Raw genomic sequence first — 21,209 nt, 5'->3', positions numbered from 1 at the left:
CTAAGATTATTTCCATCCTATAGGGCCAACTAATTTGTCATCCATAAAGCTGTGGACCACTGGAAAATTTGTGCCGTGTCCATGGAAAACCACAGTTTCTCCAACTCAAAACAGTACTGGATAAGTTATTACTTCGTTCATGAAAAAGAAATCACTAAATAAGAGCATGAGGAGTGTCCGATAAACGACATGGGAATACAATGAAACAGCAGCAGAAGAGTCTTTGATAAAGTGTGAGGAAGCTGAATTCCCCGTAACGGGCCACCTAAAAATCCCAACAGTGATCACTTGGCACTTTTGGCAATTTCTTCCTCTAGGACCCCAACAGTTATTGCCCAAATGGAGGAGGAATGAGAACAAGATCAACACCAACCTGGGTCTGAACTGACCCAGTCCCTGTGTCTCAGCAACCTGGCACACAGAATACCCCAACTCCCCCAACCTCAAAGTGATCGATACATCTCCCCAGAAAGGAAGTCAATAGCTATACCTTCACATCAGTGGAAGTAGAGGAATGAGATTAGAAAGCACTGGGCTTCCTGGCCAAGGGCACCTTCAGGCCTATACACCACGTTCCATGACCACTGGGCTGAGGTCTGCTAACACAGACTGTATGCAAAAACAAAAAGATGGCAGCTGAAAACCCAGAGTGATGTGCCTGATGGGTGGCCCTGCCTAGGGGAACACACTAATGTCTAGGCGCACTAACACCTCTGCCTTCCCAGCCCCAGGACGTGACCTGTCCATTGACAGAGGCAAAGCTCATGACTGCAAGGCAGCAGGTTCACCAAAAGAGCCAAGATGCCTGTGTCACATGCTTTCCGGCTCATCAGCACTTGTGTGAAGAAATGACGAACGGCGTGTGGGGACCCATCCTGTATCGGGGGAAGAAAATGACTGTACGTTTTAGGTTGATTCATGTGAATTTTCTGTCCAACAAAAAGTGGTCCAGCTATTGTCAATTTCATATGGTCAACCTGTACTTAAGCTGGAAAGATGAGAAAAGTAGGCAGCTGGATAAAAAGGCTGATCTCCCAAAGCCCCTGGGGTTTATAACTGAACCTCAAAAGCTCAGAGCAAGCAAAATAAAGGTTAAACGGGTCTTAGGAAAGCCAGTGGTCAAGTCCCACAGGAACCCAGCTGAGCCCCCAAAGCCACTTTAACCAGGCTGATGGATGCTGAAGGGGCCAGAGATGGCCAGGTGAGTCTTGGACAAACAATGAGAGATGAGTAAGAGAAAAAAAAATTTAGCTCCTTTTGTCAATCTAGGATCACAAAGATTGTAAAAGTTAAATTGTCTCCATGTAAGGTCCTTGGAAACACAGTGCTCGAAAGAGTCCCCGTGGAGACGTTTTCCCCCTTCCTGATCTTACCGCTCCCCCTCTGTGAAGACAAGCACATTCCTCTTTCCTCTCCTATGAGGACATCAACGTGTGGCAGCCCTCTCCAATGCAGCCAAAGCCTCCTTGACCTCCTATCCAGGGAAAGAGGTGTGTGTAAATGTAAATGCTACCAAGGAGGGGGTCTCTTAGGAGCCCAAGGGAACGCTCAGCAGGCCGTGGCTCGGTCTTGCCGGCAGGCTCCGCCCCGCTCAAGGATGAAGACATCAGCCTCAGCCCCCACCACCCAGGGGCCGCGGCAAACAAGGGCAGACCCGACACAGGGTCGGTGTGCCCGAATAAGTGCGGACCAAAGAAACAAATCGTTTTCAACCGGAGGACTTCAAAACCAGAGGCCCAAACGGGGTGAATGGCTTTGCTGTGAGATGGTATCTCCCTCCTCCATTTTTAATTTTCTCTCTTCAAATACAAACAGAAAAAAAAAAAAAAAAAAGACCCTGACAGCTCCAGCTTCAGACCTGATACATCATCAGGAACTCATTCCAAAAGCTCTAACTAGATAACTAATTTAATACACTTTGCTTCAAGGTTTGTTCCTTGGCTTGCTTCCCAGATACAAAGCATCTCTGGGCAATTACTGTGCAGATGCCACCAGAAGGACTTTCACTGCCTGCTGCTAATTTCACAGGAGCTGTGCTGGCGCTCGCTGGGGATGGGGAAAGGAATGCAGAACATGCCACAGAACCCAAAACGTTTGTTTTTAAAAATGAAATATGCAGAGTAAGTTTTAAGTGGTTTCCTTTGGGCTTCGATGTAAACTTTGGCTGGGAGATTGGACAGCAAACCTACAGTGTCCCGCATTTCGTGCATTAACAACTACTCCCGTGGCTCAATGTGACACCAGCGGATGGGCTGAAAGGCAGCACGCACAGGATGAGTCCTAAGAGACAGCAGAGCTACATGCTGCCCACGAGAGACTCCATCTTAACAGAGCCCACCCTGGGGCCTAAGAGGCGAAAGAGAATTACCGATGGTGGAGCTGCAGACGGACTGTGAAAACAGCCCCCGCAGCAGACCATCCCAAGGAGGGGACGTGTCTGAGGAAAGGCAGACTTAGACTGTTAATGGTCTAAGTTCCGAGCATCTCCTGGGGAGGGTGATGAGCTCTGTTCCACTGAAAATAGAGGTCATACCCATGGTTTTCTTTTCCAGAACACACACCCAAATTCCAGAATCTACCGAGCTCAGCTGAAGTTACCCTCCGTGGCTGTTTCTTCAGACTTGGGAGAACGGGAGAGGAGGCCTTCCCTCACCAGGTACTCTCTGTCTAACTAGAGAGCCATCACCACCACTGCCACCACCACACCGGGCCAGATGTGAAACTGAGTTGATTCCTATTCCAGAGTTCATTGGGAATCTGCTTCCGCACCCCTCTGCTGGGGGCGTGGTAACTGGACATCACACAGGAATGTGCTTTCTGGCTGATGTGACACCGTTCCTTCTTTGCATTCTTAGCTCAGGAGAAACAAAGCAGAACAAAACGTCAGCAGTGGAAGAAGGAGTAATGGAACACTCACAAATAATGTCAATTCGAAGAACAGAATCACTGTTTAAACTTTGCATTCAAGAAGAACTAGACAGTAGAGAGGAAAATTTCCTAAAATTCAGCTAGAGGTGAAATGTGTGGAATAGGATTTACTGTGTACCGACCTAAAAAATTCAGGACGGTGACCGATGTAGGCTCAGAAACAGATGAACAGAAGGAAACCGCAAAGGAACTGGAGAGCCGGGCGTACGGAGAACAGGAAAGCAGTGAACGGGTTTTGTGCGAGACGAATCCCAGCATCCTTCATCAAGTGGCCAAATTGTGGACCATGGGGTCCTGTGTGGGCTTAGTTCTGCCCTTGCAGGGCCAAAGGCAGCACAGCACAGTCGGAGAGGGGGGTCACACTCGGTGTGGCTCCTGGCCAGGACGCTGCTGCCTCGTGCCAAACAGCCCCCGTCAATCAGCTTTCCCAGCTGTTCCCTTGATAACCTTTCCAGTGACTTGGTGACTGATGGAGAGACAGAACGTACCCACCGCCTTGACCTGCAGGCCCCCATCCAGCACCCACATCCTATTTAAATAAGAAAGAGTATAAGGGCCTGCCTGTCTCCTTTCCCTTCCCACTCCGGTCGATCATCTCCTCTCAGTCCGGCAAGAGGCCTACTGCACAGATGGCCTGGCCCAGAGCCTCGAAGAGCACCAGACAGGGCCCACTGAGCAAACGGAGCATAGCAAGTGCGGAGGGTGCGGTCCCAGGCAGGGCCGCAGGGGCTCCAGAGGCCAGCAGGGGTGTTGAGGAGACAACAGAGAGCCCTCGTTCACCTGGGTGAGGGCCGTCTGGTGAGAGGCAGCCTCTCCTCTAGCTGCTCCTGTCTTTGACTCAAACTTGGGGGAAAATAAAGAGACCGTGGAGGATGAGGGCAGAAAGGAAGAAAAGAGGCCACTGGCCATCAAGGCTGGTGAGCCCCAAAATATAAGAGAATAGTATTGTGTGTGTGTCTGCGTGCTTTCCTTCAGGGAAGGGCGCCTTGGCTCTTATCTTTATATTTTAGGATGAATTCATTTTTTTGCCATCTCGGATCTGAACGTGAGCAATGAGGCTGATGGATTTCAGGCTTGGTTACTGATCTGGCTGCAGCTTCATTAGAGATGTGTTCCCTTATGCCTCTGTCCCCGAAGCGATCCGCCGGGCAACCCTCCCTACTGACATATTTACAATGCAGATCAGTCGAAATGTGGTTCAAATGAAAAGTACTATATTACTGTGAAAACATTATGCATTATGATGATTCACAAAAGTTATCCAAAAGGGAAAAAAATAAATTATCTCATATAAAATAATATAGGACGTTGGTGAATCATCATGGCTCCCGCCTTCGGGGAGCCCACGACCTGCCTGTTCTGGCCCCCCGCACCCTGCTGGGGGGAGCGGGTGTTGTCTGGAGGTGCGTCCCCATCTGAGAGATGGAGCTGGGTCCTTCTTCCAGTAGCTGGGCCAGGGGCTAAATGAGTCTGGAGTTTTGGAGGAACTGGACGAGGACTTGGTAGACAAACTTGTACTGGGCGATGGTTTGGATCATGAACATCCTTTGCTCCCTGAGGAGCCTCAGCATGATGGGTACTTCCACCTTCTGCGAGAAGAGAGAAAAAACACAAGAACCTGGTGAGGAGCTGCCCTTGGGTCCTCCCCGTCCCCTCCTCCAGGAAGCATTTGCTCACTGCCCATCTGTAGGGACAAGAGAAAGCAAAGGGCTCAGCCCCTCTAGGTTTTCCCAAAGACCGAACACCAGCAACTGGAGATGCTGGTTGCCACGTGCCAGAAAAAACAAGAGACCCAAGTCACGGCCGGCTGGCGTTCTCGACTCCACAAGAGCTCAGCGGTAGGATTTCAGGCATCTCAGCAACTTCCTTTGTAAAGTAAGAATACAGGTGCTCTCCTCCAACGACAGTATGGCTTTGCCTATGGAAGCAACGTTTCCTCACCAATAACAGTATTCACCTCCCGGGATCAAACAATGAATTAAATGGATGTAAAGCATTTATTATTTTTTTAAGTTTATTTACTTGAGAGAGCGAGCAAGCACGCGTAGGGGAGGGGCAGAGAGAGAGAAGAGAGAGAGAATCCCAGGCGGGCTCCCCACTGTCAGCACAGAGCCCGATGTGGGGCTCAAACTCACAAACCATAAGATCATGACTTGAGCCGAAACCAAGGCTAGGACGCTTAACTGACTGAGCCACCCGGGTGCCCCTACATGTAAAGTATTTTGCACAGTGTCTGGTAAACTCTGAACCTATAATAAAGATTACTCATTATTATTAACATTAATGAAATGAGAATAATCATACTCTCCTGCTACCTCACAGAATCATGGTTGTTATCAAGTAAGATAATATGTGTCAACTTTAAAATATCAAAGCACAATCTCTGAGCACCAGTCATGTTGGTTGGTTGTTGGTTGGTTGACCGATTTTCTGATTCTGGTGGTCCTTCTGTTTTTATCTCTACCTTCACGCCCATTTTCAGAAATACTATCAATTCTTAAATGTTTGGGGTCTTCTCCAGGATAACTAGGCTGCTATTCAGCTTTTCTTTTAGGAGTTTTTATTTACATTTCATTTTAATACTTATTTACTTATTTTGAGAGAGCTAGAGAGGTGTAAGCAGGGAAGGGACAGAAAGAGAGAGAGAGACTCCCAAGCAGGCTCTACACTGTCAGCGCAGAACCCGACGTGGAGCTTGAACTCACAACCCATGAGATCACAGCCTGAGCTGAATTCAAGAGTCTGACACTTTAACTGACTAAGCCACCCAGGTGCCCCTTTAAGCTTATATTTATTTATTTATTTATTTATTTATTTATTTATTTATTTATTTAATGTTTTATTTATTTTTGATACAGAGAGAGACAGAGCATGAGAGGGGAGGGGCAGAGAGAGAAGGAGACAGAGAACAAGAAGCAGGCTCCAGGCTCTGAGCTAGTTGTCAGCACAGAGCCTGACGTGGGGCTTGAACCCACGAATGTGAGATCTGACCTGAGCCAAAGCCGGATGCTTAACCAACTGAGCCACCCAGGTGCCCCTATACTTGTATTTAAAGTTCAGTAAGTTAACAAAGAGTGTAACATGAGTTTCAGGCGTGCAATGTAGTGATTCAAGACTTTCACACAACACCCAGTGATCCTCAGGATAGTATATTTAGAGTGAAAGCTTTTCACTGAACATTTCTTGAATATTAAACAAGATTATCAACATGTAAGTTCTCTGAGGATACAGAAGCACCTTCAGCAGAAGGGAATTAAGGTGGTGGGTCATTAAGGCCACTTCTAGATTATTCCCTTCCCTCTGGACCAGCCAGGGTGGAAGCATCATGGGTTCAGCAATGCCCTTGTGGCCTCGGCACACTGCCCCCTCTCTGGGAGCTCTTCCCCCAGCCAACGAGCACCCCCTTGAAGTTATCAAGGACTGAGCCACCTCGGAGGTGAAATGACAAAAACTCAGCTGTGTGTCTTTTCTTTCCTTTAACAAGTCATTTCCACAATTTCCAAACACTGATCAGCTACGATACAGCACTTGCCATTCTTATCAGTCGCTCTTCTCCAAAAACAGTTAAATGATGCACACCACGGATTTAAAAGGGGCAAAGTCAAGTCCCTAGTAGTAAGAAAAAAGGGCATATGAATCCTGAAACCTCTGGTCACAATACATAGCTGTCACCATAAGCTTCTCATGGTAACTGGTGGGTCTCTGCCTACACGATACTCCAAAGTCACTGATCCCCTGATGCACAACCTAGAGCCTCCTGATAATGAACTTCTATAATAACAGACGGCTGGATGAGCATTACTGAGCTGGGCGCTGAAGAGCTGGGGATAGACTAAAGCTGTTCCTCCCCATCCCCCATCAAGGTTTTGACAGAGAGGTGGCGCCACACAGAAGTTACGAGCACAGGCTCGGGTCAGGCTTCGTCTGCCGAACCCCAACCTTCATGTTTCCTGGCGGTGGGGCATGGACACATTCCTTCATCTACTCCTTCGGATTCTCTTTGTATCACCAAGGGCACTAGCAGGACCTCTCTCGGAGGGTTACCGTGAAGGCTACTTCAGTTGTTGCCAGGCGCCTCCAATCATGTAGGCACACGATTAAACACAGGTTATTGTTACTGTAATATTGTCACTGTCGCCACTGTCATCACCAACCCCTCAACCTCCACCCCCTCCACCTCCTGCACTGCCATCATGTCCTCCACCATCTCCTGCCTCCCTTCCCTACCTCAGCACCTCCACCGTCACGATCATTACCATCTCACCGGCCTGTGAGACACAGCCCTGATGACTGTGTATTATCTGGTAAGGGGCAGTTAAAAGACAAGACAAAGAAAGCTCCTTTGGAAATCAATCAAAGAGTTCCTAGTTGCCTGGAAGATTCACTCCCACAGTCTCTGCTGTCCCCTGTCCCTAACCCCAATCATGCAGCAGCTGATGGCTTGCGCGGTCTCATTCTCCTCCCTGCTCGAAGGGATAACTTATTCAGAAAAGCGGCAAGATAAGACACCTCATTTTTTGGCTGGAGAGAACCTAACCATTGAGAGTTAGCTACTCTAGGAATGAGAGAGAAATCCAGGGAGGGCGGCAAGAGAGGGTACTGCAAGCCGCAAAACTAGTGCTCTCGGCATTAAAATGTCATCGTAACATTTAGCAACCCAAAGCAATGGGCCACGGAGGGGCCTCTCAGAGAAGCCTGGGAGAAAACCCAGTCTCCCCCCACCTCACAGCACCTGAACTTACTGTAAGCATCTTTACCCCAGGAATAAGAAAATGCATTTCACTGACCAAATTAAAACTATGGATTGCAGACTAAAACACACAATATGCTAAGTCCAGAAGCCATGGAAAGAAGGCAGGAAAGTTTAGATAGGAGAAAAAAAGAAATACACAATTTCAGATTTCTTTATCAAAATCTTTGTTTAAAACAACCACCACAACAAAAAAGCAAAACATGTTGCATCTTCTCCTGAAATGAGGGTTTGAATCTTATGACCAGGCCTGAAGCCAAACAGATAGAGAACTTTTCTCTCCCTCACCACCTACCAGGGGCAATGGTGGGAAATGGGCCAGATAAGGCTGGCTATATTTGTGCGAGGGGAAGGGAAGTGAAAAATATGAGTCATCTTGCTATCTTTGAATATCAATGGGAACAGAAGTCCTTTTTGGACCGACTGTGTTCCAGCAAAGAATGTTCTGGCGTGCAACTGGGCATTGAGGAAATCCACTATGTTTGGACACGCTGTGGAGAATGTAATCACCTGAGCCCTCACCAAGTCCGCGCGAGGCCCGGATGGCCCAGGCCCTCACTCGGCCCCACACTGGCTCAGACATGTGCTCTTTGTGTTCTTCTGGGCCACAAACATCTGGTGACCAGTGGGCCTTCATGTCATCACGTTACTGAGGGCCAGCTTTTGATGGGTCTCCAAGGAGCTCAGAACAAAACCTGCTTTCATGTCAGACGAGATGGACAGAACTGCTTCTCAGGTTCAAAAGGAGCAGCAGGGAGCAAGGAAGAGTTCACAGGGAATGGAGAGTAGAAGGGGAGCTTGGGCAAGGCAGGAAGATAGCTAAGTGGGGGAGGCGATGAGGAGGAGGCCTTCCCCACCCCTCACCCCCAGTCTGGAGCCCACCAGTGCCTCCAGTGGGGCTTGGATGCACTCAGGCCATATGTCCCCTGATTCCACTTCATCTTTTTCCATCTCCCCAGCATGGAGTCGATTTGGGACCCAATGGCAAGCTGTTCAGTCTGCTAGATGCTTCTAGAGACTTCTAGTAGTGGCAGGGAAGCAAACAATCAAGAAATCTCATGATAGGAGACAAAAAGATAAAAACTCAAAGAAGATGACAAAATTCCTGTTGGGCAGCTTCAGCTGATTCTGCGATGGGCATTTTGCTCATCAACAGAATGTCTGTCTGTTTTTAAAAAAGAGGCCCCTTGTGGTATAACCCCTATTCTACCTTTTAGCACCACCTTCCTCTTTATGGATTCAAAGTTTCCAAAATTAACTTTATATAGACGGAGAGTTTAAAAACCCTTTGCACATGTGTAGACTTGTTACTTATTGTTTTCCTGGGAGTTTCCATGCAACAAACTTCGTGGGGCAATATTTTGTCTGATTTTCAAACCATGGATACTACGTAATCACATGTGTTACAGAAATTCTTTCACAGGACGTGCATTATAACCTTCCCTACTTTAAAAACGAATGAACCGCTTCAAAAGTTTCCATTGATGCTCCAAGCTGTTTAATTTGGAAAAGGAACAAGAACCGGTGACACCTGGCATCTGGTGGCAGAGTGAAGACGGGAAATAAGTCAGGGCCGGGAGCAAGAAGACCTCACGTCTCAGCACCATCATTTCAGCGCCAGGTGGCACTGGACACGTCACAGGGTTATTGCTGGGCCTCAGTTTCCTCATCTGTAAAATAGGAGGGCTGACACGCGCCTGGCTCCTCTACATGGGGGCTCTGAGGACACCAACTAAGAACAAAATCAAATAAGTGAAGGCCATTTAAAACCCCCAAGTCTCCCTGCGAACAGAGAGCAGAAGTGTTGTTCTTTAGCCTTTGGTTGCTGTTCGTCTCATCTCCAGGAAATCACAAGCCCCTTGGTATGACTCCCTGGCCTGCAGCAGCACCGGACGCAGGCTCGGCTGCAGCCCTTTCGTGGGGGGAAGAGCGAGGTGTCTGGCCCGGGCCAAGGCAGGTCGTGTCTGTGCACTCAGAGGGCACCTGGGTAGTTCAGTCAGTTAAGCATCCGACTTTGGCTCAGGCCATGATCTCGCGGCTTGTGGGTTTGAGCCCCCGTGTCAGGCTCTGAGCTGACAGTGCTGAGCCTGCTTGGGATTCTCCATTCCCCCCCTCCCAACCCCTCCCCCATTCATGCTTTTGTTCTCTCTCTCAAAATAAATAAACTTAAAAAAAATGATCTACCTTGCTCTGCTACATCACCCCACTGCCAGGCTAGACAGGAAGGGACAGCCCTCATTAAATAAAACCTTCCACTGAAGAATGAAAAGCACTTAACAAGGATACACATTTTCACATGGGATTTAGGAATGCAAATCGCATCTAGACTACCTGTGACCCAATAACCCACCGTGGAAAACCACCCACATTACCACCAGACTGCCTACAAACCCCAGACTTCTGGGAGAAGATGCCAAGCAGATGGGACTTTCTAGAGGTTTCCTATCTTCCACTTCCATCTCTTCTTTTCTGTGTTATGTGAGTGTCCACACAGAGCGGAGAAAGGCGGAAGATAAGAAAGGCTGTGAAAGTCAGAGGCCACCTAGGAATCACAGATCTGGAAAACTCATGTGCAGAGAGAGGAAAGTAAGCACTGAAAACGAAAGGGCGCAGGGGCGGGGATGTGCGACTGCGGTGGAGATTCGTCCCCAAGGCGGGGTCCTCGGGAAGGCCTGGAAAGACTCACTTCGTTGTGCTCCAGGCAGTAGATCATCAGCTCGGAGAGGATGACCACGCCAGTGCGCCCCACCCCCGCGCTGCAGTGGACCACGATGGGAGGGTGCCGGTTCTTGGCGTCTTCCAGCATGCTGTTGGTGTGGCGCCGCACCGACTGGATCTCCTCCAAGTAGGCTGCAAGACAAAATGCAAATCCTGTCACCGAAGGCCTGCATGGCTTCGCGTACGAGGTGGGGGCGGGGACTGATGGTGAATCTTTTTCTCTTTTTCAGTGACGATAATTTACAGTTCTTACAAGACACTAATTATTTGGCTGGCGCCTGCTGTACAGTCCTGGATCCCAGAAAGGACCAGCTGGGAGTCAATTAGTCCGTGGGAGAATTTGTTCTTTAAATTAAATAGTTCTTTTTTTAAAAATTAAATTCTGTTTTCCCCTCTGCAAATCCCAAAGTCCCCCAAGCAGATGATTCTCGACATTACTTACAGCAATTCCTACTATTAACAGACTGGGATCAGAACACCAGCTAGGTCCCCTTGAAATGCCCGCCTGTCAGAGCCAATTTCTGGTGGGAAAAGCATCCATCTGCCCCTTCCTCCTTCCCCTCGCAGAATGAGTGAATGTCAACTGAGGCTTGACTTTCATTTTGAGATAAAAATAGACTTTGGGGGTCCTGCTTCTCAGCTTGGATTCCATGCCGTTCTGGATGTGGCTCAAGACGAACCCTTCCCTCTCCGGAGGGAGCACGTGTGTCGGGTAGAGGGGTCGTGCGTCCTCCCTCCCCCGTTCCGACAGCTGCCTAGCTCAGCAGGGATCTGCTCACTACTCCAATCGGGCACAAATGAAAAATTACAGCAGTACAAGCCTTAATGGCTTTTTTGTTGTGGTCATGAAAAAAAAGAGAAGTATAGTAATGTAATCCTCCAAGAGTCCAAGAACCAGAAGAAGTCCATTAGTAACAGAGATTTTAGAGTAGCTAGCTCAGGGAAGACACCATGTAAAGGTTGTCGATACTCGGAAAAATCTCCTCCCGACTTGGCACTGTGAAACAGGACCGGGGAAAGCACTCAAAGAGAAGTGGGTTCGAATCATCCTGGTAATTTACAACCAGCTGTTTACCTACATTAATACAAACTCCTATTTGCCTTTATAACCTTATGCTATTACAAAGTCATCTGAAGTAGTTGATCAAAATAAACTACCAGCAGCAGCAGCAGCAGTGTAAACTGAGCTAGAACAAAACAGAAAGAGGGAAGGCAATCCGACATGACTAGACAGAGTAGTTGCTACCAACGTGAGCTATTGTGCATGGAACGCTCACAAGTTTTCTGTAAGAGGGGAAAGGAATGAGGTGACTGTGCATTCTCTGACAAAAAAGGCAATGGTCACACTCAAAGGAGAGGTTTCTCTTGTGCTAAATTTAAGAAGAGACGTGAAAGGAGTACTGACCCATGCAGCAGATGCTATTACCAAGTGGAATTTCATTAAATACAGAGAAACTGGATGGAAGTGGGTGCTCTTTCTAGCAATCATGTTAACAGAATTCCTTAAGCTGTGACTCAGTGAGGACCCCTGCAGGCTGGAAGACAATGTGCCCGAGGTACCCTGCACCCAGGGAATCAAATTGAAACAGGCAAAAAATATTTTCCAATTCCTAAAAATTCCAATTCCAAGACCCTCCTTGGCACACTGAGTTTCTGAGAAACGTCAATAAACTTACGTTGTTTAAAAATATTCGCTATGTGTTTCAGTAATTTAGATGGACCTTCCTTAAACTGGTTCAGATGAAAAAGATCTGACTCTAATTTTAACCACCTGATAAACCCAATCTTTATCTGAGCTGTTGGCCAATCATCAAACTGATCTACTTCGTTTCGATTTTCTTTCATTTTTTTTTAAAGCTTATTTATTGTGAGAGTAGGGGAGGGGCAGAGAGAAAGAGAGAGAATTCCAGGCAGGCTCCACCTTGACTGCGTGGAGCCTGATGCTGGGCTCAAACTCACGAACCACGAGATCATGACCCGTGCAGAAGCCGGATGCTTAACCGACTGAGCCACCCAGGTGCCCCTCCCACATTGTTTCTGTTTTCTGCATCTTGGAGATAATTCTAATAAATCAATTTGCAAAAGATTATCAGGAAAAAAAAATAAAAAGAGCACTGTTATGAGGAAAAGAAACTTTTACAAAGGCCCCTGCCCACCTTATTAATATTTTGAGCTATGGTAGAACTGTCTGACCTTGGGCAAAGCACGGACCCTTTCTAGATCTTTCTTGCTCCAGATCCTGTGATTCCCATCACACTTCTACTCTGTGTCAGTGACCACCTTCTCAAGGGCCACTGTCACTTTCTTAATGGAAAATGAAATGCTTTCATCAGCAAGCAATCCTGCATTAGAAATGTCATGTTGGAACTTGGGAAATGGTACTTTTAGGTTCATGAAAACACAATTCTCTCTCTCTTCTCCTCTCCCCACACCTCAATTCTAAAAGAATGGCAAAATAAAATCAAGGGTTTGACATTATCCAACATCCAGATGATGGTCCTGTGGTCTTCCATGAGTTGGAGAGTCAACAACATAGCAGGAATAAATCCGCTGAGAACGCTAGCCTAGCTCAGTGAAGACAGAGTGGGGTGTCTCCACAACCAGGACAATCATGCCAGACTGTGGAAAAGGAAGGGGGAGCGCTGTAACCATCACCAAAAAGCAGACGAGAGCGTCAGATCTCACCCCTGGACTGCCTTTCTCATGAGCGCCTTCAAAACAGACACCGTCTCTTTTCTATGTTCTGAGAGCCTGATCCAGGGCCTGGAATGCAGTGGGCAACATCCAGTTTTTGGCTTTTCAAGTTAAGTACTGTATATATTCTAGATCAATCAGCTTCTAAGAAAATCATACTCTGAAAAATATATATGAATTGATGAATTCAAAAATGATACTTTCAAAAACAACAGATTGATTTTTAAGTTTATTTTGAGAGAGGGAGAGAGAGAGAACATGCTGGGGAGAGGCAGGGAGACGGAGAGAGAATCCCAAATCAGCTCCTTGGTGTGAGCACAGAGCCCAACATACGGCTAGATCCCATGAGCCATGAGATCACTGCCCTGAGCAGAGATAAGAGTGGGAGGCTTAACTGCCTGAGCCACCCATGCAGCCCAAAAATTGATTTCAATAGTTATTAGTATCTTAACCGGAGGTACAAGAAAGTATTCACTGAGATTTCTGCAATAGGGAAATGCAGGTTTTATGAGATGCAAACCTCCAATGAAAAAAATTTTTTAGAAAGTGTTTTTTATGGTGTTATGTAATCATCACCACTATCCATTTCTAGAACATTCTCAATGCCCCAAATAGAAACTTTGTGCCCATCAAACAATAACTTCCTGTTCCCTATACCTCCTTTCCCTTGGCCCCTAGTAACCCTGACTACATTTTCTACCTGTGTGAAGTTTTCTACTCGGGTACCTCATTAAAATGGAATCATACCGGATTTGTGCTCTGGGGTCTGGTTTATTCTACTTAGCATCAAGTTTTCAAAGTTCAGACATGTGACATGTATTAGAGCAGTTATTTACTGGTGAGTACTTAAAGGTCTACATCAAGATAGAATGAACCCATTTACCACAGTTTCAGCTTATTTGCACAAAAGGCAAGGAGAATATGATAACTGACGTGTATATTCTTCTTTGTTCTACATACATATGAAAAAACATAAATTTCAATGATGTAATTGATACCTTTTCCACTTATGAGGATGCATCCTCTCTTTCTCTTTCCCCTCCAACTGATCACACCATTGAGGCAGTTGCTAAAATTCTGACTGGGAAGAAAAAACTTACATAAAAACCCTTGGACATCCTCCGGGCAGCCGTGGTCCGGCCAGTCAGTGTACTGCAAATGCCACACCGTCCTTTCCTGCCCCGACAAAAGGTGCTTGACCTTCAAGCCTGTGGTTGCATAGCAACCAGAATCTGTTCGGAACTTTGTGGTGACCTTGAACTTGCCATAGGTAGCCGAGCTGTGCTTGGAGCCCAGTTTGGGCCAGTATCGGTGGCTCTTGGTTCGTCCGCCTTCCTGAATCACAGACAAAAGCAAAACCGGAAATAAGTCAGGGGAAGCTCTCGTCCTTGTGATCTTAAAATCTGAGCGAGGAGGAAATGCGAATAGCTCCTAGGTCACTAACTCAGTGCACGGGGCAGTCTCTATCACAGATTAGATCATGTGTCCTAAAAGCTGGTAAGATTCACAAGGGTACTTCCAGCAAGGAAATATTTAAAAGACGCACAACTGAGCTGTGGTTGAGAGTGAGTGAGAAGAGCTAGAGTGGAGAGGCCGGAGGCAGCAATAAAGTGGGGTCTATTTTTAAGGTTTGCACAGTTAAATTACTGGAGGGGAGCGCGGATCAGATGGTGGCTTTGAAGGAAACCCAGGGCAGGAAGTGGGTGGGGACTAAGGAGTGCTGAGCGCAGAGCTTTACAGGTGGGGGGGAGCCGGGGTCCTGCTCTCTGGGGGGGCCCTGATGGCCAGGCCGCCTACAGAGCGAGCGGCGCACTTGCTGGGATGAGCACTGGCTGTTGTATGTACGTGATGAACCACTCGGGTAGGCTCCTGAAGCCAATACTGCACTATAGGTTAACTAACTTGAATCTAAATAAGTAAATTAAAAACAAACAAACAAACAAAAAGCCAAAGCAACATGATGCTACAAGCACTCCCGCCCTGATTCATCTGGTTGAACCAAGTCTTAAGTTCGAAGCACACCGGCTTCTTTACTTACACATCCTGTGGGTAAGTACTTTTACCTGAGGTTTTAATTGATACTATTCCTGAGTGGCTACACTGATTACAAATTCCAAGAGACTTTAAGCCTCCGGCTGCCACAGAGATCATCAGACTTTTGTGTCTGTAAGGCTGGCCACTTCCAGTCACTCAGGTTTCAGCTCCAATGCAACCTCCTGAGGCCCTTGGTGGAACCCCTGTCCCCCCCCCCCCCCCCCCCTGTCCCATCGCCTGTTCTATTTCTTTCATAGCAGTTCCCTCTACTGAGCTTACTATATTTCTTCATTTTTTTTATTGTCCCTCCCACTAGAATGGAAGCTTTCTGGGGACAGGGATGACACCTATCTTGTTTGCCACCACACCCTTGAGTTCGGCACAGACAACATACTGCATTGAGTTGAATGAATCCCTTATGGTGATACAATTTGAAAGAGGCTAATACTATACTAGAGATTCTTTTTAGGACTTTTTTTTTTAAAGTCTATTTATTTTTTGAGAGAGACCAAGACAGCATACGTGGGGGAGAGGTGGAGAGAGAGGGAAACAGAGAATCCCAAGCAGGCACCATGCTATCAACACAGAGCCTGAAGCAGGCTCGAACGCTCGAACCAAGAGATCATGACCTGAGCCAAAGTCAAGAGTCAGACGCTGATCCTTCTGAGCCACCCAGGTGCCCCTCTTAGGGGCTGTTCCAGAGAGCAACTGCTCAGAACGGTCAATGAGGGAAATAGAACTTTTTTTTCCAGTTTGTTGTCTGCTCCCAACTCTTTAAAAATGTGTAGGAAATAGTAATCCCTACCACAGATGCTGGTGAAAGACAGATGAAGCTGGTCCCTTAAATGACTTGAAAACATAAGCTAAAAATTTCATGAAAGGAATAAAAGGCGGTTAAAATAAAAAACCGAGAATGTGACAAGAGAAGAAACACAAAATGTCTTCCCCCAAAGACAGCACGCCCCAAGCAAACTGCCAGACCAGCTGGCGGTGTGTGCCAGTTTTCACAACACCACGTAGAGTTCTCTGGTTACAACAGAAAAACTATGTTTGACTTGGCAAAGGAAGAAAAGGATTCCCACCTCCCTCTCTCCAAAGCATAGAGACCTCTCTGGGAACAACAGCTTCTGGTCTCTCTGCAGCTGATGAGCACGAAGGGGTGGGGGGCCGGCCAGGGCTGAGGTCGGGACTAGGTGCTGCTCTGCCCCCAGCAGCCCGGGGTTCTCACTCAGATTCCAGGGGAATCTTTGCTTTGCTTGGCGCATGAAAGTGAGCCAAACTCACGTTTGGTTCTTGTTTGTGTGTTTGTTTGATTGACTGATTTTAGCGGACGGCAATCGAAGGAAAGGGTTGAAAAGCTGGATGAAGACAGAACACAATGAAGAATTATCCTCGGACAAGAGAACAAATCTAGAACGCCAGAAAGCAGAGAGACGTGGCTGTGGGAAGCAGGATGGAGCCGAAAGGTCAGGGGTGTGGAGCCTATCTCCTGGCCACCCCTCTCCCCGGGAACAGATGGCTGTGTGGCCACGGACCCTTACCTCTTCCGCGGTGACCATGGCGATCACGTTCACTCCCTGCTCCCACACCATCTGCCAGAAGTCGTGACAGGTGTGTGGCAGGGGCCCCTGAGTGGCAAGGTAGTGCCATTCTGCCCCACCAACCACCACCTGGAAACCAAGGAAAGCATTGGTGAATGACCCCCAGGTCCTGGACAGCACTACCTGCTGGCCATGCGTCCATCTGTATCTACCTGAGAACCTTGGGTAATACCTTTTAGGCCAAATGGTTTAGTGCCATTATCAAAACTTGGTGACACATTTTCACATGAAAACATTTTTTGCCAATCAAGCCTATTAAAATGCAGTTAAGCTTTTTTTTTTTTTTTTGGCCTGCCAGTTGCAGTAATTATATACAAACCAGTGCATGTTAAAAACATACACCCCATGGGGCGCCTGGGTGGCTCAGTTGGTTAAGCATCCAGCTTCAGCTCAGGTCATGATCTCACAGTTCCCGGGTTCGAGCCCCATGATGGGCTCTGTGCTGACAGCTAGCACAGAGCCTGGAGCCTGTCTTCAGATTCTGTGTCTCCCTCTCTCTCTAACCCTCCCCTGTTTGTGCTCTGTCTCTCAAAAATAAATAAAAAACGAAAAACAAACAAAAAAAATACACCCCACACTCACCCATACACACATTACACGGGAATATGGGTATGTATAACCTAATGGAACTTGTTGCAGAAACATTACTTATGGTCATGACGTGCAATGTACTCTGATAATCTCTGTTCTTTTCTCCTCTCTATTCTAGTCCATTTCATTAAACACACACACACACACACACACACACACACACACACACCCCTACACTGGTCCTGAGTACTAGATTGATTTCACACCCTGTTCTTATACTGAGTTCCATAGTTGGAGGGACAGTACCCTCTGGAATCCTTTGAGTTTTCTCTTATAACTTTTTAAAATTTTATTTTTTGAGAGAAAGAAGGAGAGAGAGAATCTCAAGCAGGCTCCACACTGTCAGCATGGAGCCTGATGAGAGGCTCAAAGTCACAAACTGTGAGATCATGACCTGAGCCGAGACCAAGAGTCGGATGCTTAACCGCCCGAGCTGTCTGGGTGCCCCTCTCTGGCACCCTTTTAAACAGCAACAGCAAAAGTGTGCCACGGAATAACATCCCTTTAGAAGCAATATCTTTGTACCAAAGACCTGCTGTGAACTGTGTCACTAACTTCCGTTGTCCCTCCTAGTCTGTGTTACTGTTTACGGCAGAGGTATTGTGAATGCGTTGGAATCAACGAGACGTGGTATTTGATATTAACTTCCCGTTGTGCAGTACCACAGGATCCAACCAGACTCTGGAGTCATGAGATGATTTCAGATGGCGACACTATTAGCCCATGCAGCTCAGGGCGATCTTGGGAGGATAATTCTGCAGCTATAAATATCAGTAGCAGAGAATTGTGAACAAGAAGTTGTGCCCAAAGTGCTGACGGGCACACCGCAAGGGTGAAATTGCGTCCTTTGCAGGCATTCTTTCTGTGTTCCTTCCCATTCCTGTGCCTTGATATTATGGCCAAGTCCGACCTCCTAATCCATCCACCAGTGCAAATTTCAATAGTTCTTGGAGCATGAAATGATCATTGTTTGAAACTTTTTCCCCCGTTTAATTTTTGAAACTATATACTAACTTGAGTCAAACAAAAATAATGTCAGTTATTGTCTCGCTGCACAAGACATGTTTATGTTTAGGTCAAAGCTGGCAGGCAAAATCCATTTTCCAAGTACTGGGGGAGATAACATTCATATACTGGCTGGCTGGCTGGGAGTTTCGTTTATCAGTGGAATTGTGATTTTAAACATTAGCCTCTCTGGCACCCAGCATATAGGAACCATAAATACTTCCAGAATTTGCTGCTGCCTGGGGCCTGTCAGCATATTCCAAGTATTGACAGGAGGGCATTAAAAACTGCATTAAAAACACAACAACCAATGCTACGGAGGTAAATTTCACAGATGTGATGATTCTACCTCTGGAGCAAATAAATCTCTGTTCTGTGTTAATAGCTGCTTGGAACCCGGGGAGAAAACATTGGCAAGATATACAACTCAATTCCAAAAACATAAGGACAGGTTCTTGCAAGCTCTATGGGTCTATTAAATGCACCCATGTCTAACCCGGATCCATGAGATGAAATGTAAGCCTCGGGGGATACTGAGGAAAGGAATGTTTCTGTTAACAACACCCAGTGGGCAGAGTTGATGCAGAGTGACGGCTTTTCCAGAGAGCAGATGGAAAATGGCGGAGGATATCTGGCCAAAAGGAGAAGACAGTATGATACGGCTGTGTAAGATTCCACGTACTTTCTCCAAGGAGCAGCTGCGGGATTTGCATCTTCATGTGAGTCCATTCTTTCGGCGATCATTTCACAATCTCAATTAAGCTCATGACACTGACCATCGTCAGCTTACTTGAGAGTTTCCTGAGGTTTAGTTTTATAGTTTTAGTTCTCACTCTCCAAAATTACAGTAAGATGCCCAATATGATTCATGACAGTTACTCTTTCACATGTTTTGACAGTACTTTCTGGTACTTTATATACATACATATGTAATTATCTATGCTCTGTGTACAAAACCCTACATCCAACCACAGTCTACTTTTCAGAATCTGTATTGAAACCATTGTAAGTGATACAGGCACCAGACATCTGGCTGTATTCCAGAGGCTCAAAGGAATCTACCAAAAATTCAGCTACCTTTGGAAGTCCAATGAAGAAAGGGAACGACTCAGAGCAAGGCGGAAAACAGATTTCTAAGGTTATGATCATAAAAGACTATTTACATGAACCGTGTATGATTTTAAAACATCCTGTAACAATTGTTTGAATATTAGCATATGAATAAATTCTCCTATTTTGAAGGTCAGAGCAGATAGTGACATTCTAAACGAATATGTTCTGTTAGGAAGACTGAGGAAGTAAGCCATTTAGAAAACATTTAACCATATGTACACATGCATCTATACCTCTAAATTCTAGCTGGGGCCGAGCTAAGCTAATTCTAAAGTCAACGAAATACTGAGAGATGAAGATTTGAAATACCGACAAAAATTTAATGATACTCATTGCACTGAATGATGTGGCAAATCTTTCAAGCTTCAATATCAACTACACCTTTATGCCAACATTCAAGTGAGTCCACTCTTCTAAATAACATGCAGATTTGGGACTTCAGCTGGGTAACGCATAACTTGTAGTGCTTCAAGGGAGAACCGGTAAGCTCCCACTGCTCTTGAGTATCACAGAAACTTCAATGACTGTGACTTCCAATGTCTTCCGTCATGTGCTAACAACAAACCAAACAGGACAATCCTCAGCTTCTCCTGTGAGCGTTAGGGAGAGTCCTAACTCACAGAGAGAAGAAAAAGGTAAATCCTCGGGGGTGAGCAGGCTTCAGAAATAGCTGACCTGAGGTTTCCCCTGAGGCTACTGGGCTTCTTTTTCTCTGCAGGGAGAGAGAGGCATGCCCTTCAGTGACTAGGGAGCACAGGGGCTCAAAAACTCTCCCTCCGGGGCTGGACATGAGCCAAGATGCTCAGGTGGAGAGTACAGGTTTTTCTCCCTGCACTTTTACCTCTAAGCCTGTGATCGGCAACACACCTTCCCAGCACGCTCCCCGTTCTCACCTTGATATGGGAGGCATTAATGTAACCTGTGTTATTTTCTTTGGTCGGTACCAGCTCCACCCTGTTCTCCTCGTAGGGGACGACTTCGCGGATGCGGCTCCGCTCGGCATTTTCCGGTAGAGCCGCGGTGCTGAAAATGCCATTCGCCTTCTTCTTTGGAATTTGCTCATATTCTGTGAACACCATTCCCTCTTCTAGCTTCTTCTTCAGGGTTCTGAACTGCAACAGAAATTAACCTTCAGCTTTCTGGATTATCTTATCCAAAACCCCTGACAAATCAGATTTCTTTCAAGATTTACAGGGATCATGTTAATAATAAGCAGTTTCAAGAGGTACAATGAATGCTTATTTGGTCTCATTGTTAACCATTTTGCTAGTTTCTCTAGTCCAGTAAACAATTTCCTTCTCACTCATATCTTCAAACAGAACCAGTCACTAAGGCCAGGCAAGAGCTGAAATTCAAAGTCAGTATTTTCATTATTAACATTTCAGTTTATTTTTTTTATGTTTATTTATTTATTTTGAGAGAGGGCGAGTGAGCGCAAATGGGGGAGGGGCAGAGAGAGAGGGAGAGAGAGAATCCCTGGGAGGCTCTGCTGTCAGCACAAAGCCTCCTGCGGGGCTCGATTCCATAAGCTGTGAGATCGTGACCTGAGCTGAAATCAAGTCGGATGCTCAACTGACTGAGCTCCCCAGGAGCCCTAACCCCTCTGTTTAAAGTCTAGTGATAAGAAGATTGCTCATTTTAATGATCCAAACATCCTTTTTTCCATCTTCAGAGCTGTTTTTACTGAGCTAAATTTAGGATGAAACTGGTCCATAGTTCTCTAGTTTTGAGGATGAGAGCCTGTCTCTTATATCTCCCATGGCCAACCTACTGAT

The 21,209-nt window shown here is 46.5% G+C and overlaps 1 protein-coding gene across 1 annotated transcript in view; it reads right to left on the bottom strand.

Moving 5' to 3' along the window:
• Positions 1–4,120: 4,120 nt before the first annotated feature.
• Positions 4,121–21,209, bottom strand: part of PTPN14 (protein tyrosine phosphatase non-receptor type 14) — a 138,269-nt gene continuing 121,180 nt past the window's right edge. The window contains exons 15-19 of the mRNA XM_029933370.1: positions 20,328–20,546; positions 16,666–16,794; positions 14,191–14,425; positions 10,365–10,528; positions 4,121–4,517 (exon numbers count right to left, since the gene is read on the bottom strand). Of these exons, the coding sequence (XP_029789230.1) occupies positions 4,389–4,517; positions 10,365–10,528; positions 14,191–14,425; positions 16,666–16,794; positions 20,328–20,546 (876 nt within the window). The 3' untranslated portion in view covers positions 4,121–4,388. The remainder of the gene's footprint in view (positions 4,518–10,364; positions 10,529–14,190; positions 14,426–16,665; positions 16,795–20,327; positions 20,547–21,209) is intronic.

This window comes from Suricata suricatta, chromosome 3 (genome assembly GCF_006229205.1).
Source record: "Suricata suricatta isolate VVHF042 chromosome 3, meerkat_22Aug2017_6uvM2_HiC, whole genome shotgun sequence".
NCBI lineage: Eukaryota > Metazoa > Chordata > Mammalia > Carnivora > Herpestidae > Suricata > Suricata suricatta.
Note: the sequence above shows the minus strand (reverse complement) of the source record. Positions and strands in the feature narration are given on the sequence as shown.